Source organism: Camelina sativa, chromosome 15 (assembly GCF_000633955.1).
Source record: "Camelina sativa cultivar DH55 chromosome 15, Cs, whole genome shotgun sequence".
In the NCBI taxonomy this organism is placed as follows: Eukaryota; Viridiplantae; Streptophyta; class Magnoliopsida; order Brassicales; family Brassicaceae; genus Camelina; species Camelina sativa.
Genome location: NC_025699.1, coordinates 23765797 through 23783595, shown reverse-complemented (window position 1 = coordinate 23783595; position 17799 = coordinate 23765797). Strand labels below are relative to the sequence as shown.

Here is a 17799-nt window from a genome sequence, read left to right as displayed (position 1 = left end):
TTCGCGGCAGCGGAGAAGCACATGGGGATCGTCGGAACCCGCCGAAACCGAGCAACCACCACGGAGCCCCGCCGATGCTCGTCGTCACCAATTTTTGGTCTTCTTAGAATCGATTTCGAAGAAGAATGAGAGAAAATAATATTTTCCATTCTCTCAAAAAATTTTCAACCAATCACAACACAGGAAACAAAGAAGAACTCGGCTATGGATCAGTTCTATCCCAAGATCAAAATTTTTGATCTAAGCACACTGTTTCGTTTTTTAATAATATAATTGGATAAGAACATGGTAATTGTTATCCCGTTAAGGATGGCCTAATAATACGTGTTTTAATATTTTTAGTTTTGTAATTTAAAAAATATATAAATTTTTATGAAGTGACCTAAGTCTAGTGGTAAATGATAAGTTTACTAAGAGCATACATCATCGTACCAGTAGTCAATTTTGATGTGGTTGTATTTTATAGAGTTTTAACCATAGTTTTTACAATTATTTTGAGTCTATTATTAAGTTAAAGTGTGCTTTTAAAGTTTTTTAGTCTTTGGAGAAGAATTATGAACCTTTTTTTTAATTCTTTTTTTTGCAATTCAATTATGTCTTCTTCATCATTGATCTGTTGTTTCTCTATGTTTAAGTAATTTCTAAATTAGGTTTCAGATTTCAGAAGGGGTTTATGATTCTCTAAGGTAAGTGTGTTATGTTAGGGATTGATCTATTTTGTTTTTCATCTATTGTTATTTTTAGTGCTTAAACTAGTCCAGCTACCTAGTTTCTAATCTTACCTTTAATTTATCTGGGCACCAAAAGTATTGTTGAGTTGCTTAAAAAAATATAGGTGAGCAAGGTGAGCCTTAGCCAACGAGAGTTGAAGTTAAGGTATCTTGTGAACTAATCAAACCTAAACTTTTAATTAATGATTGCTTGGTTTGCTAGATTCAAACAAGAGTTTAGAGTCTAATTGATTCTTTGCATAGATAGTTAGCGTTGCGAGAGTATGTTAGCTTTACAACCGTGATTTGAGCTCTAGAACGGTATCTAATGCGTCCTTATCTAATCACCTAAATTTGTGCTTATATCCCCTAATGATTCTCTGCGCTCAATGCTTCTCTTTTGATTTAAACAACTTAATTACTTTCCGTTTTTGCTAGTCACTTGCATTCACAAACTTTTTCATTGTCTTAGCTATATTTAATATAATGCATATAAAAACCTAGGATCTAAAATAAATTGATCAATTCTATGAATCTAAAATAGGGTGATCAATCTTTCAAACTTCACTAACATCTTAATACCTGGAAAAAAATTCAAGACACAAACAAAAAGACACAAAAGATACGATAAAACGACTAAAACTAAGTATTAAACGAAAGACGAAAGACACTAAAAATACCATATATCACTTGTTTTGTTAGCATAATTAATATCATGTCGAGTTTGGGTTGGTCAACTAAACTTAATGTCTAAAAAATCTTATTCAATGAAAGTTGATATTTAAATAGTCTACAAAGTTTCATGGTTTAAACGGCCTAGATTTGATAGTTCATGGTTTAAATGACCTTAATTTAAAAGTTCATAATTTAAATGATATTTTATCGAATTAAAACTTTCATCAAAACGACGTCGTTTTATCACTAACAAAAATGGTTAACGACAGAGTAACGTCTGTTAGTTGTTCAAATATCAGATTTCACCTCATATCTTTCTTTGTATGGTCAACAAAGCTTTATGTTTACAAGAGTTAGTCAACGAAAATTGATGTTTTAAATTACCTACATTAAAGTTCATGGTTTAAATGATCAAAATTTGAAAGTTCATAGTTTCAATTTACATTTTTCCCAATTAACCCGTATGTCACAAATATCTTAGTCTAGAAAGCTATAATAATTTGTTGGGTCTTTCAATAATTTTTATAGCTCTTTTATCATCTTTGATCTCATAAAATGTTTTATATTTATATAGGCATAAGAAACCTAAATAGTTAAAATATATATTTAAATAATTGGAAGTCCATACCTTCAAATCAAGATAATGAATTATTATCTTTTACACAGAATTTGATTTAATTTACTATCTTCCGATTGAGTTTCTTTTCAAAAAGATAAAATTTTAATTCATAAACCACGGTCCTAAATCTAGTTTTATATAATAAATAAAAATCATCCACCCCTTATTGAACAACTTTTAGGTGAGTTATATAAGATAAGATTTGCAAAGAGAAATTTAAAAGATAAGATTTTATTGCAAATTATAAATATTTACATAACTATAATTAGTAAATAAACTTATTGGTCTTAATAGTGATAAAGCAACATTATATAACCATATCACCCAAAAAATTAAGATAGATGACACACCTTTCGACAAATGTTCTACACATGAATATATATTTCCTAATAATTTATATTAAATATTAAGAGAAAAGTTTAAAATTGGGATATTATTCATATTTTCAACAACCGAATCCAGGTATATGACAGAAAATCATGTTTTTTTAAGTTTTCATCCATATATAACCAAAGTAAATAAATGTATTTTCAGGGAAATAAATAAATAATTGGGAATTTTTTTCTTTCTAAATATTTAATATAATCTCAAATAAAATAAAGTATATTTTTTTCCTTTTAAATTTAAAGATTAGTTTCCGTTTTTGAGGTTAATATCTTTATTTTCCAATGCGAAATTTATATATATATATTATGGAGGAGCAAACGATATCACATATGCTCTATCTTTCTTTCAGAAATGTCTTCTATTCCAAACAATTTCAATTTTCTTGGTGATGATACTAACAATCATAGTTTTTTCCCCATCCAGATGAACCATAATTCTAATATGGTTAGATCGATGTTCATTAGTTCTGATCACACAAACCATGGAAATTTTTTTCCCTCATCTCCTTCTTTTACTTCTTTTCATAATTCACATGTCTCTTCATCATCTTTTGGATATCAAAATTCACATGTGAGAAACCATATAATGAGTGACAATTATTTTCCTGTCAATAATCATTCTCATCTCACTCGAGTTTCTTTCACTCAAACCATTACAAATAGGTATACTGCTATCATTCCTACTAATACGCTTGACAATGCACAATATGGTATTGAACGTGTCAAACGTGCTATGAATTCTGAAAGTAATATTTGGAATCGTACATTTTCTTCTCCAATTACTTTTGATAAAAAGTGCGAGATTTTGAATCCAAAACCTCTTAATGTCATTTATCCGCGTCAAGATTCTGCATATTCTCAACATTTAGACATGTATTCCTTGTCATCAAAGCACAACCATGACCAACATATTCTCCAAGATGGTCGTTCATTGAAGAAAATACTACAACCAATCAATCGTTTTGAGAAAACTACTGAGAAAAGTGACGGTAGTAATCAAGATGATGGTCGGACACATAGTCTACCATATGAAAAGTACGGTCCATATACATGTCCTAAATGCAATGGTGTGTTTGATACTTCTCAAAAATTTGCTGCACATATGTCATCTCACTACAAAACTGAGACGAGCGAAGAAAGAGAACAAAGACTTCGAGCAAAAAACAAAAGAAAGTTCTGTAAATTAACCTATGGAGTTCATGGTAGGTAAAAGACCAAAACAAGAGAATGAAGTCAAGAAGGGTGAAAAAATCGAGGAAGAAGATTTAAAACATCTTGTGATCATAGAAGAAGAGCTTGTTTAGGATTTTATTTTCTTAAGTATTTCTTTCAACATATTGTATTCAGAAAATGCATGTCTTTCTCATTCTAGTAGTATTTTATTATATATTTGTTGTTATAATTTTCAAACCAAAGTACCAAATTTTCTGATTTGTTATTATTATTTATCTTCTTATTTTTAAATCAAAACAAATCGACTTCTCAAATGTTAGTTTAAAGAGAAATGGTCAAGAATAATACAAATTCTTCTCATCTAATTTGTACGCAAAAACAGAGAGTCCCTTTGTGTCTCCATCAATTCAGTCTACAAAACCAACTGAACATATATATAACCCATCACATATAAACAAATGTGATAAACAATTTCATAGTCAATCAATCAAACTGGCAAATCTTTGTTCTTTGTTCTAATCATTAGAAGCAAATAAGAGGATGAACCAGAACGTGTTCCCGATTACAATAGAACTCTTAGTTCCCTGATAAAGAATGAATCGAATTAAAAACTAACTTGATTAAATCTTGGAAGAAACAGAGATAACTAAAAAAAAAAAGATAAAGACTTGCAAAAACCTGTTCGTGGCACTACCAAAACTTTCCTACAAAGTTGGTCTGACCTTTCTGCGAGAGAGAGGTTTATGTACATCACTCTCTCCTAAGGTTAATTCACCTGCGGTAATCTTCTAGTAGATAATTTTCAAAACCGGTCCCTTTCAGTGTCGTTTGAACCTCTTCCCAGTTTTGTACGTGCTGTGACAATGGACCATGATGAATCTTTACTTGCCTACTCTTTAAATTGAGTTTTGGCACCTTTAGAAACTCTTGGACATCGTCTAGTTTCTGCAAAACGGGGAGAAAAAAAAAACACAGGGCTTAATCAGAACAATATGTGCAGTGAAACTAGTTAAGGAACCTTGAAAAACACAAAATGTTCTCACGGTGCGGTTCTTGACAACATCTTCGTAGTAGAGGAAGATATGGCGAGTGGTATTAAAGTACGCAAGTGCTTTTGAAGTCATTTCTTGAACCTGCTTCAGATCAGGTATCAAAAGACTCGTGTTGATTAATGGCTTATATCGCGCCAATATCTCAGCCTGAAACCCCATTTGGTCAAACGTTTAGTTTCACTGAGAAAAATGTGCAGACACATGCAAAAAAATGAAGAGAATGAGAGGGAAACCTCTTTAGGGGAGTGAACGTGGGACTTGTGAGTACCATTTAATAGCTTAGCATCTCTATCGTAAGAGTTTGCAAGAACTGAAATCATCCGGCGTAAGAGGTTTCTTCTGAAAAGGAAAATAGCAGATACGCCTCGGGTTTTAAAGTATTCTACTATCTCTTCATGGTGTTTCATTAGACCCTGCATATGTTTCATCCCCAACAACCAATCACATTATAATGTAAACAAGATGAAACACAAAATGAAATATGAAGAGTCATGTGAACTAAAATGTATAAAGAATTCACCAACAAACCAAAATATGAGAAACAACAAGGGCAAGCAAACACAGTAAGGCTATTGGAACTCGGTTCTGCTTTTACAGAGATAAGAACCATCAGAATACAATCAAACACAAATGTCAAGGGCGAGAAGTACAAACAGTCAAAACATTTTATCAGCGGTTACACATAACAGCTCTTCCCTAAAACATAGAAGTCTATTCTATCGATCTAAGGCAAAAGATTGCAGCTCTGATCTAAAACCTATAGCTCAGTCCTATACTTAAATTACATATTCTAAACACTAACCAAGTAACAGCATTAGTGACCATCTCATAGTGTAGGATCTGTTCTAAGGACATAAGTCACATATTGATAAGCTCAGCATCTAAGCTATTTTAAACAGTAAGTAACAATTCGGTATAAAGAGACTAGCAAGAATTTTTGTGACATATTAGAACCTTACCTGATTAAGCATCCACTTCAAACCAACAGCAGAGGTGCACTCGTTCTTAGAAGCACTACTCAACCAATCTAAATTATATACTTTGTCCAACGTCTCAAAAATGGTCGACACATTAGCTCTCCTATCTTTAACCGAAAAGATCTCTCCGTTCGAGCTTATGTTAGTATGATTGTTAAGTAAAGTCTCAAACCAGCCGCTACCAGATCTCTGCATCGAGAGAATCGCAAAATACCTAACAGGATTGCAGGCACATTCCTCCCTAACAAAATCCCCCAACCCAAACAATACACACAAATCAACAACACAGGCATTAAAAAAAAACTCAAGAACCAAACTATAAAACAAACAAACAAACACTCTCATTACCTACTATAAGTTTTAGGTTTAGGGTAATGAACATAAGGTATGTCCCAAGGTTCGATATTAGGCTCAGGACACTGCCTCTCAAACACTTCAACGTTCATGAACCCAGCACTAGGGACAACACCAATTTGCTTCAAACAAATGGAGCAAATGTAAACAGCACAGACCATTACAAACACGAGAACAACCATCCTTAACACAAGTGGTGATTTTTTAGGAAGCTTGAAGACAAAACTATCCTGCAAAAACCAAACAAAAACAAAAACAAAAAAAACATTACATTAAAGTCTTCATGTTAAGTGACTTGTTTTGCTTAATTTAGAAACAAAAAACCTTAACTCAAGGGTCAAATAAACAACAACATGGGTATCATTAAATTAGCCTGAAAGAAAAACCAAAAATTTCAAATTCACGCAAGACCCCAGATGTAGAAAGGGTCGATTTTTTACAGGACAGTTCATACCAAACCAAAAGAAAAATCAAGGCTTTATTCAATTTGATTACTCAAAACAAGAAACCCTAATCAGATTAAGCATAAACAAAGGAAAAGCTAAAAGACCCAGAAAAAAAAAAGGTACCTTTGGGATGAAAGAGTGTTCGTCGCCCATGTCTGCTTCGGAACAGAGATAGATAGAGAGAGCAGGAGAGTAAAGAGGAGAGAGAGAAAGATTTAGAAAGGAAGAGAAGAAGAAGAAGAAGAGAGCATTGAATTATTCAGACACCTTCCAGCTAAACAAAAAACACAATAATGAATGAATCGAACGAAACACACAAAGTAGCTTTTTTCTCTGATCAGCCCATACAAAAGAAAGAAAAAAAATTTCCAGAAAAATTAGAAAATAGAAAATTTTCTTTTTAGAAAAACAAAATGATTAGAGAGATGCCCAAGAACGTTGTTGATGTTGCTTTGAATTTACGGATCTCTGTTACAAATAATTAAGATTACTTCTTGGGAAATTAGATGTTTGCACTTACACAGGAGAAAAGAGAAAGAAAAAAAANTATTAATTAACGTGTGACCCATTCCAGATTTTTAGGTTTGACTTATGCTTTTCTTTTTTAGTTATCGGATTCTTCGGATTTTTGGGGTTTTTAGTTTTGACTTAATCTACACAGTTAGCTTTTTCGTTTTCATCTCCGTTTGGTAGTTTTTCACTTTTTTCTCGAGTCTAGTTAAATCGTGAAATGAAATCCGACAACCGACACATTGGAAAGTTGAGTAGAGAGAGACCAAACCAAACAACATAATTAATGTTGGTTTAGATACATGTGAAGATTTTTAGAGGATCATATATAATCATATATTAGAGGAACAAATAAAGATTTGGATATATAAGAATATAAAACAACAACTGTATTGACACTCTACGAAATGGAACACCACAGATAAAATACTAATGTTAACTTTGACCGACAGATCCATTAAGCAAATATGTATGTGGTAGTGCGCTTTGTGGCGACTGCAAGATTTACGAATAGCCAATACATCTTAAAAGATTTTTCACTTTGAATGTACCAAAAAAAAAAAACAAAATGATAACTAAAGGGTGAGGTGCGAAAGTGAAACACCAAATTTGCCACAAAGGTAAATGACACAAATGTAATCATAATAGATTCTTGGAGTTTTCCAAAGGGAATCAAGATCTTAGAGAGAAGATAGATAATTAGCCTAACCACTTATAGGCGACATTTACCACCAATTATTTGTATTTTGCTTATGTTGAAGCGTTGAAGGATCATGAGTACTGTATCGTGATATTCGTGGACAAACAAGATAGGCTTTGGGTGATTTTTTACTTTTAAAAAATTGTAATATAGCAATTGCATGATAATGCCTGTTGGGATACAAAACAATGTCCTATATCGGAAGATTAGAAAATAAATTTCTAATGTATAAGTCAAGACCAACTTCAATTAGTATGAGGCTTTTTGGGAAGAAGACTAATAAGAAAATCCGTGAGGGCTGGACCACTTGGGCCCAAAACAGACAATATCATAAGGGAGTTGGCTTGGGCTTGGAAAGCCCAACAATTCTTCCGATGTGAGGCATTGTTTAAAGAGAGGTTTGTTGGGATACAAACAATGTCCCACATCGGAAGATTAATTAGAAAATAAATTTCTAATGTATAAGTCAAGACCAACTTCAGTTAGTATGAGGACCAACTTCAACAATTGGCATTAGAGCCTAGGTTGAAAAGTGGACCTAGGGGAGTGGGTGTGGGCTCTGCGTTCGGTGTGAGAGGATCTCTCAAAAAGATGACATGATTAAGGGTGCCTCAAGAATACTTCAGGAATAAGGAGGTACCGGAGCCTAGGTACATGGGTTTCGCTGAAGGGGAGGCCAAAGTATTGTGGTACATAGTTTGAGGGGAGGTTTGTTGGGATACAAACAATGTCCCACATCTAAAGATTAGAAAATAAGTTTATAATATATAAGTCAAAACCAACTTCAATTAGTATGAGGCCTTTTGGGAAGGGGCCCAATAAGAAATTCGTGCGGGCTTTGCCACCTGGGCCCAAAGCGGACAATATCATACTAATAGGGGAGTTGGCTTGGGCTTGGAAAGCCCAACAATTGATATCAAAACCTAGGTCGAAAAGTGGACCTAGGGAAGTGGGTGTGGGCTCTGTAGTCGGTGTGGAAGGATCTCTAAAAAAAATGACATGATTAAGGGTGCCTCAAGAATACTTCAGGAATAAAGGGGTACCGGAACCTGAGTATCTGGGTTTCGCTGAAGGGGAGGCCATATGATCGTGGTACATGGTTTGAGGGGAGGTTTGTTGGGATACAAACAATGTCCCACATCGGAAGATTCGAAAATAAGTTTCTAATGTATAAGTCAAGACCAACTTCAATTAGTATGAGACCTTTTGGAATGAAGCCCAATAAGAAATCCGTGAGGGCTGGACCACTTAGATCCAAAACGAACAATATCATACTAATAAAAGAGTTGGCTTGGGCTTGGACAGTGCCTATATAACAAACTCAGACCAAGTTTAATATATATTCTAACAACCACCCAAAAGTATAATAACGCTGTACCGGTACGACAAAAGAAAATCATTGGACCTTTTATAAAAGATTTATAAAGTTTAATTTCTGGACCATTGTCTACAATTAAAAATAAATAAAAATAAAACTAAACATGATATATCGCATTAGCATCAACTAATAATATAAACTGGATCTAAGTCAGAACTGGATCTCTCGACGACCAAGTTCGCCCTAGCCGCCTGAAAAACTAGTTTCTCCGTTTGCCCTCTCCGGTGACCGGTGCTCTTCGCCGTAACTGTGAGAGGGCCCCCCGATGCTCTTCTGTTAGTTTGCTTGACTTTCTTTTCTATTGTCTTGGCTAGATCTGGTGAATTGGTGATGTTGTTAGTATGCTCAACAAGTGAAATGGTCTTCACGGTGAGGTTTGCTCGGCGGTCTTTTGAGCGATGTTCTTCCTCTCCCAGCAGCTTCAAAAGAAGTCTCCTTTGCCTTCGTTAGATCCGGTGTTGTCCTGATCTGAAAGGTGAAGCTTCTCGTTTCTGTACTGGGTTCTTGTTATCTCCATTTTGAGTAAGCTATCCTCGTCCTTCTCCTGCATCTTTTAGCTTCGATTAGGTGTTTAGTGTGGTTTGCAGTTTTGTTGGGCATTCGTTTGAGGAGCTTTTTTGGTTGATTCATGTCCTGATTTTTGATTGGTTTGAGGAAGCGGTCAGAACAGCTATCTCTGTGAGGGATTCTGATTACAAGTAAAGATGATGATGTCGGATCTTAGATCAACGGTTGGTTTGAAGAATAATTGCCATTGTGGTTTGCTTGTGTCCTGTCTCAGTTTTGTTGCTGGTCTTGTGCGTATCTTTGTTACAAAGCCGCATGCGTGGAATGGCTGAGGATCCGTCCAGCTATTGCCTTTCTCCCAGTCCTTGTCTCTTTGTTTCAGCCTATGGCGCTCGGTTCCTTTCTTAGCAGAAGTTTCATGTTTAGTGTCTGGTTGGTGGTAGTCCTCAAAGATTTCAGTCATTGCTTTTACTTGGTGTTCTTGGTGGGTGTTAACTTCTTGGTCATGCGTCGGTCTTGTTATTGAGGTTGATGTTTCTTGAGAAGTTTTGCCTTGCTCCTTGTACTCGCCTTCATGATCTGTTTAGATATGATCAATTTTTGAAGGATTCTAGCTAGACGTAATGGGACGCATCAGTCGTCGTCGTCGCATTTGGGAATGTGTTTTGAGTCTCTATGATCTCCTATAAGTACTCTTTGCTTGCCGGGTTATGATGTCCTTGGTTCTCGAGAGATTGGCTCTCTTCATGATAGGAGGAGGTAGTTGTTATTACGGGTTGGCCGTGGGCAGCCGTGATAAATCACATGCGCTAGTGTTTCAAAAGAAGAAGCTTCTCTGTTATCTTGGTGCTACCATTTTTAAGGTTTTGCCTAGTTACTTCTGTTTGTAGTCTAAGGAGTCGTCCTTCTTCGATTGGTTTGATATTTCTGTTTTGTATTTTTAGTTCAGTCTATGGTTGTCTCCCTTTGATAGGGCTTAGTTTCCGGGGATTGTTCTTCTCCTCCAGCATCGACTCTGGGGACTTTTAGTTGTCCGCCGACTTTAGTTTCCTTCTTTTGGGCAGTTTGTAATCCTACCTTGGTTCTAAAACAAGTTTTAATAAAATTCAAGATGACAAAAAAAAAGAAAAAAAAAAAACATGATATATCGATCACTCAAATTTTTTGAAAACGTCATGGGCGTCCTTTGTATTTGTGTCATTGTGTGTGTCCAAGATTTAATGATCAATCATAAGTGTAAAAATGGCAAAAAAATTATGTAAATTTTAAATAATAGGCTTTGCAATAAAGTTTGTAAAAAAAGAGATTGTTTCAAATACAGTAAGAAGATACATTGGAAATGAAACTAGACAAACTAATCTGAGACATTGACAAAAAAAGAAGAAGTAAGAGGGTCATTTCCTTTACCTTTGTATATATAATTAAAGAGAATGTGTGGATCATGCAAGAAGCAAATTGAATTGAATAAACGATAAACGATGTGAGCTGGTCTTTTACAATTGTATATAATTAACAAAATTTAAGTTGACCGGGACTCTAATATCTTATAATTATTTCAGAATTTTAGATAATCTTTTTTATGAATGTCAATCAAAAGTATAGAATGATAAAACATGTTCAGAATTTATATTTGAAAAAAAACTCATAATTTTGCATAAAATTTAGTGATTACAAAAATTATTGTCGTAGTTTCTACATATCGAACTTTCAACATACCAAATAATTTTTTTTTGCGATAGTCTGGCAATTTAATATATCACGGCAAATTTTTTTTTTTTTTTCAGAGAGGACAAATAACATTAATGTGAATTGTTATGTTATTGAAAATACAATATACAGTATATACAGAAAAACTTATTTAACTATGAGTCCTAGTTTGCTCACATCTTCGACGAAAAAGCCTTAGATAGATATGAATTTGACGCAAACCGCGGTTAAATGGGTCTGACTGGTTCAAATGTTGCGGTTGCGATTGCGGTTGCGAGAGATTGTGGAAGCGGGCGATTGCAGTTTCAAGCATTATTAAGTGTTTTGAACGACTGGTTTAGCGGTTTAAAATTAGTGCATTTGCGGGAGGTTTACGACTGGTTGACCAGCGGGTGCAATAGCGATTGGAACATAATAAATGTGATATATAATATATAAATGTTTAAAAACACCAAAATTTTTATTAAACTTGATTTATAATTAAAATTTATTAAAAAAATACTAAAATAATTATTCAAAAAACAAATAAATTTTATATTGAAATACTTATTCCTTTATGCATTTAGCTTTTCACCAAAAATTTAATCAAGTAATTTGATAAATGACAAAACATATGCTTTAGATCGTAGATCTTTTCTCTTTTCTCTTATCGTGGGTCAGTAGTTGCATCGGTAGGAATGGTCAAGTGAGAGTTGAGAAGAGTCACTGGTGATTTGTTTTACTATTTTTCACGAATAATCTTATTTTCTTAAATTTCTGATGAAATATTATATTTATTTAGATTTTTTTGAACTTATGTGCGATGTTTCATTAAATTTACATCAAGTTTTCCTGATTATTGTTAATTGGAATATTATTTTCTTCTAATTATTTATTTTATATTCTCTGCAATCGTATGCATACTTTATTTTCTCCCATCATTAATGAGTAAAATGGTTAGTTAGAAGATATAACAAAAAAAAAATTCATTATCATTATTTTTTCTAAGTTTTTTATAAAAAAAAAAAAAAATTCCAACCGCAATCACCCGCAACCGCAAATACTTGCAGGAAACAGCTTTTGGAATTCAGTGGTTTAGAGCGGTTAGAAGCGATTAGGAGAGATTGAAAGCGTTTTGTGTGATTGGTTCCAATCGCTAGCAACCGCTACCACCTACAAACGCAGCATTTACGAGAGGTAGCAGGAAAACCAGTCAACACCTTTATCAATCTCCATGCTCCAATTTTGGAAATATGGAAGAAGGATCTATGAACCCTTAAAAGTTAAAGGACATTAATCTTCATAATATCTTGTCGCTAATTTATTGTGTACAGTATTTAATATAACTAGATCTCACGTAATTAGGGATGTGACTAGGAATCTGAAGAACATGTAATTAGTCACGTGAGTTTTTTGCTCTTTAAAATGTAACGTTCCTTATATGTAGTAAAAAGATAAGACCTTTTTTTGTACTTCTTCTTGTCGGAAGCGTAGATGGATCAAACAAGTCTCGTTTTATCGTCTTTGACCGCTTACTTCCACGGTAAATCCCATGACGTGGCAAACCAAACGGCGTCGTAAATACAAAACAAAACAAAGGCGCATTATAACCGGCGTTACACTAAACTACGCAAGAGGTAAAATTAAACACACAAGGATCTGACGTGGTTGATGATAACAACCAACGGACCCGTATCCCAAAGATCTCATCTTTCGAGTTTGGTTCACACAATTACATTAAAAAAAAAAAAACAAATCTCATTAAAACAGTTTTGAGCTTCTCGCCGGAGCGGAGCTATGATCGGCGGTGGTAGGGTTTACTGGGGGAAGAAGATGGATGTTGACGGTGATGGTGGCGGATCTAACGGTGTTGTGGTGATCTTTGTTTGGAGTTCGATCAACGAGAACCATCTTTCTAATTTCGTTGATCTTTACTCTTCTCTTGGTTGGAACTCTCTTGTTTGCCGCGCTGATTTTCTCACTGCGTAAGTTCTCTTCCTCCTGTTTACAATTTAGATTTGATTGGCCAATTGAATTAAAAAAAAACTGGGTATGAGATTGTTTTTTAAAATTGTATAGAATCTTGAAAGATTCCATAGTGGATGCTTTTAGATAATGATACTTTGAGAATCTTTTAAAGTGTGTTTTGTAATTTTGTCTCATGTTTTTTCAGGTTTTATCCTGAAATGGCTCTCTCTCTAGCGTTTCATCTTCTTTCTGAACTTGTTGAGGTAAGATCTAAAGTTAATGTTCTGGTCAGGAATGTGATGAGTTCTTATTTTTTAGTTACATGCTTATGTTAACTTGCTTTTGGCGTGTGTGTTACTTACATGTTGCTACTGCTGTTATATGTTCAGGAGCTAAAGACTAGACCATGTCCTGTTATCTTCCTAGCTTTCTCTGGTGCTCCCAAAGCTTGTATGTACAAAGTTTTACAGGTTAGTTAAAAAAAGGTTTGAACTTTCAGCTAATTTTTTGGTTATCTTATGCTGGTTTTATGTTTTGTTATCTAAAAGTGTTAAACGATGCAGGTGATCATGGATGATTGTGAAGCTCAAATTCATCCGGTGAGAGTTGTCTCCTATACACTAAGTCATTAAATCTCAGCTCATGAGGTGTAGTTATGTTGTTTGCTCCCTCGGTTCAATTTCGACTCATAGGTTGTTTTCTGATTTGTGAAGGATGATAGCCAGTTGGTTAGAAACTGTATCTCTGGACATGTCTATGATTCTGGACCATTGGATTTCACAAGTGATCTGAATGTGAAATTTGCACTACATCCCACCATACGGCGAATGTCTGGGNACTCTTCTCTTGGTTGGAACTCTCTTGTTTGCCGCGCTGATTTTCTCACTGCGTAAGTTCTCTTCCTCCTGTTTACAATTTAGATTTGATTGGCCAATTGAATTAAAAAAAAACTGGGTATGAGATTGTTTTTTAAAATTGTATAGAATCTTGAAAGATTCCATAGTGGATGCTTTTAGATAATGATACTTTGAGAATCTTTTAAAGTGTGTTTTGTAATTTTGTCTCATGTTTTTTCAGGTTTTATCCTGAAATGGCTCTCTCTCTAGCGTTTCATCTTCTTTCTGAACTTGTTGAGGTAAGATCTAAAGTTAATGTTCTGGTCAGGAATGTGATGAGTTCTTATTTTTTAGTTACATGCTTATGTTAACTTGCTTTTGGCGTGTGTGTTACTTACATGTTGCTACTGCTGTTATTTGTTCAGGAGCTAAAGACTAGACCATGTCCTGTTATCTTCCTAGCTTTCTCTGGTGCTCCCAAAGCTTGTATGTACAAAGTTTTACAGGNATGAAACGGCGTCGTTTTGGTATGATTCCGACATGCACACTATGGCCTCTTCTTTTTTTAAGTTTAAAACAAAAAAAGAACTCTTTTTATATGAATAAAATGGGGTTTCATAAAAGAAGCATCAGGTGGATAAAGAGTATTGTATTAGTATTAATTAACGTGTGACCCATTCCAGATTTTTAGGTTTGACTTATGCTTTTCTTTTTTAGTTATCGGATTCTTCGGATTTTTGGGGTTTTTAGTTTTGACTTAATCTACACAGTTAGCTTTTTCGTTTTCATCTCCGTTTGGTAGTTTTTCACTTTTTTCTCGAGTCTAGTTAAATCGTGAAATGAAATCCGACAACCGACACATTGGAAAGTTGAGTAGAGAGAGACCAAACCAAACAACATAATTAATGTTGGTTTAGATACATGTGAAGATTTTTAGAGGATCATATATAATCATATATTAGAGGAACAAATAAAGATTTGGATATATAAGAATATAAAACAACAACTGTATTGACACTCTACGAAATGGAACACCACAGATAAAATACTAATGTTAACTTTGACCGACAGATCCATTAAGCAAATATGTATGTGGTAGTGCGCTTTGTGGCGACTGCAAGATTTACGAATAGCCAATACATCTTAAAAGATTTTTCACTTTGAATGTACCAAAAAAAAAAAACAAAATGATAACTAAAGGGTGAGGTGCGAAAGTGAAACACCAAATTTGCCACAAAGGTAAATGACACAAATGTAATCATAATAGATTCTTGGAGTTTTCCAAAGGGAATCAAGATCTTAGAGAGAAGATAGATAATTAGCCTAACCACTTATAGGCGACATTTACCACCAATTATTTGTATTTTGCTTATGTTGAAGCGTTGAAGGATCATGAGTACTGTATCGTGATATTCGTGGACAAACAAGATAGGCTTTGGGTGATTTTTTACTTTTAAAAAATTGTAATATAGCAATTGCATGATAATGCCTGTTGGGATACAAAACAATGTCCTATATCGGAAGATTAGAAAATAAATTTCTAATGTATAAGTCAAGACCAACTTCAATTAGTATGAGGCTTTTTGGGAAGAAGACTAATAAGAAAATCCGTGAGGGCTGGACCACTTGGGCCCAAAACAGACAATATCATAAGGGAGTTGGCTTGGGCTTGGAAAGCCCAACAATTCTTCCGATGTGAGGCATTGTTTAAAGAGAGGTTTGTTGGGATACAAACAATGTCCCACATCGGAAGATTAATTAGAAAATAAATTTCTAATGTATAAGTCAAGACCAACTTCAGTTAGTATGAGGACCAACTTCAACAATTGGCATTAGAGCCTAGGTTGAAAAGTGGACCTAGGGGAGTGGGTGTGGGCTCTGCGTTCGGTGTGAGAGGATCTCTCAAAAAGATGACATGATTAAGGGTGCCTCAAGAATACTTCAGGAATAAGGAGGTACCGGAGCCTAGGTACATGGGTTTCGCTGAAGGGGAGGCCAAAGTATTGTGGTACATAGTTTGAGGGGAGGTTTGTTGGGATACAAACAATGTCCCACATCTAAAGATTAGAAAATAAGTTTATAATATATAAGTCAAAACCAACTTCAATTAGTATGAGGCCTTTTGGGAAGGGGCCCAATAAGAAATTCGTGCGGGCTTTGCCACCTGGGCCCAAAGCGGACAATATCATACTAATAGGGGAGTTGGCTTGGGCTTGGAAAGCCCAACAATTGATATCAAAACCTAGGTCGAAAAGTGGACCTAGGGAAGTGGGTGTGGGCTCTGTAGTCGGTGTGGAAGGATCTCTAAAAAAAATGACATGATTAAGGGTGCCTCAAGAATACTTCAGGAATAAAGGGGTACCGGAACCTGAGTATCTGGGTTTCGCTGAAGGGGAGGCCATATGATCGTGGTACATGGTTTGAGGGGAGGTTTGTTGGGATACAAACAATGTCCCACATCGGAAGATTCGAAAATAAGTTTCTAATGTATAAGTCAAGACCAACTTCAATTAGTATGAGACCTTTTGGAATGAAGCCCAATAAGAAATCCGTGAGGGCTGGACCACTTAGATCCAAAACGAACAATATCATACTAATAAAAGAGTTGGCTTGGGCTTGGACAGTGCCTATATAACAAACTCAGACCAAGTTTAATATATATTCTAACAACCACCCAAAAGTATAATAACGCTGTACCGGTACGACAAAAGAAAATCATTGGACCTTTTATAAAAGATTTATAAAGTTTAATTTCTGGACCATTGTCTACAATTAAAAATAAATAAAAATAAAACTAAACATGATATATCGCATTAGCATCAACTAATAATATAAACTGGATCTAAGTCAGAACTGGATCTCTCGACGACCAAGTTCGCCCTAGCCGCCTGAAAAACTAGTTTCTCCGTTTGCCCTCTCCGGTGACCGGTGCTCTTCGCCGTAACTGTGAGAGGGCCCCCCGATGCTCTTCTGTTAGTTTGCTTGACTTTCTTTTCTATTGTCTTGGCTAGATCTGGTGAATTGGTGATGTTGTTAGTATGCTCAACAAGTGAAATGGTCTTCACGGTGAGGTTTGCTCGGCGGTCTTTTGAGCGATGTTCTTCCTCTCCCAGCAGCTTCAAAAGAAGTCTCCTTTGCCTTCGTTAGATCCGGTGTTGTCCTGATCTGAAAGGTGAAGCTTCTCGTTTCTGTACTGGGTTCTTGTTATCTCCATTTTGAGTAAGCTATCCTCGTCCTTCTCCTGCATCTTTTAGCTTCGATTAGGTGTTTAGTGTGGTTTGCAGTTTTGTTGGGCATTCGTTTGAGGAGCTTTTTTGGTTGATTCATGTCCTGATTTTTGATTGGTTTGAGGAAGCGGTCAGAACAGCTATCTCTGTGAGGGATTCTGATTACAAGTAAAGATGATGATGTCGGATCTTAGATCAACGGTTGGTTTGAAGAATAATTGCCATTGTGGTTTGCTTGTGTCCTGTCTCAGTTTTGTTGCTGGTCTTGTGCGTATCTTTGTTACAAAGCCGCATGCGTGGAATGGCTGAGGATCCGTCCAGCTATTGCCTTTCTCCCAGTCCTTGTCTCTTTGTTTCAGCCTATGGCGCTCGGTTCCTTTCTTAGCAGAAGTTTCATGTTTAGTGTCTGGTTGGTGGTAGTCCTCAAAGATTTCAGTCATTGCTTTTACTTGGTGTTCTTGGTGGGTGTTAACTTCTTGGTCATGCGTCGGTCTTGTTATTGAGGTTGATGTTTCTTGAGAAGTTTTGCCTTGCTCCTTGTACTCGCCTTCATGATCTGTTTAGATATGATCAATTTTTGAAGGATTCTAGCTAG

General features: G+C 35.2%; 2 protein-coding genes and 1 long non-coding RNA gene across 4 annotated transcripts; 2 read left to right on the top strand and 1 right to left on the bottom strand.

The window, feature by feature from the left end:
• On the top strand, window positions 2742-3799 carry LOC104747390. Its single transcript, XM_019236999.1, has one exon. It carries the CDS (start codon window positions 2743-2745, stop codon window positions 3598-3600), a length of 858 nt encoding a protein of 285 aa, XP_019092544.1. The 5' UTR covers window position 2742; the 3' UTR covers window positions 3601-3799.
• On the bottom strand, window positions 3977-6932 carry LOC104747389 (nodulation protein H-like). Of its 2 annotated transcripts, XR_761144.2 has the most exons (7): window positions 6516-6932; window positions 5941-6176; window positions 5575-5833; window positions 4849-5028; window positions 4607-4762; window positions 4242-4508; window positions 3977-4147 (listed from the first exon to the last, which is right to left on the bottom strand). XR_761144.2 is itself a non-coding variant. In XM_010469017.2 (6 exons), exons 1-6 carry the CDS (start codon window positions 6543-6545, stop codon window positions 4335-4337), a joined length of 1035 nt encoding a protein of 344 aa, XP_010467319.1. In that variant the 5' UTR covers window positions 6546-6932; the 3' UTR covers window positions 3977-4334. The 2 variants fall into 2 exon arrangements, 1 of the variants encoding a protein (XP_010467319.1); XM_010469017.2 differs by having other exon boundaries at window positions 3977-4508.
• Window positions 13979-14484, top strand: LOC104747387. Its single transcript, XR_761143.1, has 3 exons — window positions 13979-14030; window positions 14219-14276; window positions 14403-14484. It is a non-coding gene; the product is annotated as an uncharacterized LOC104747387 (long non-coding RNA).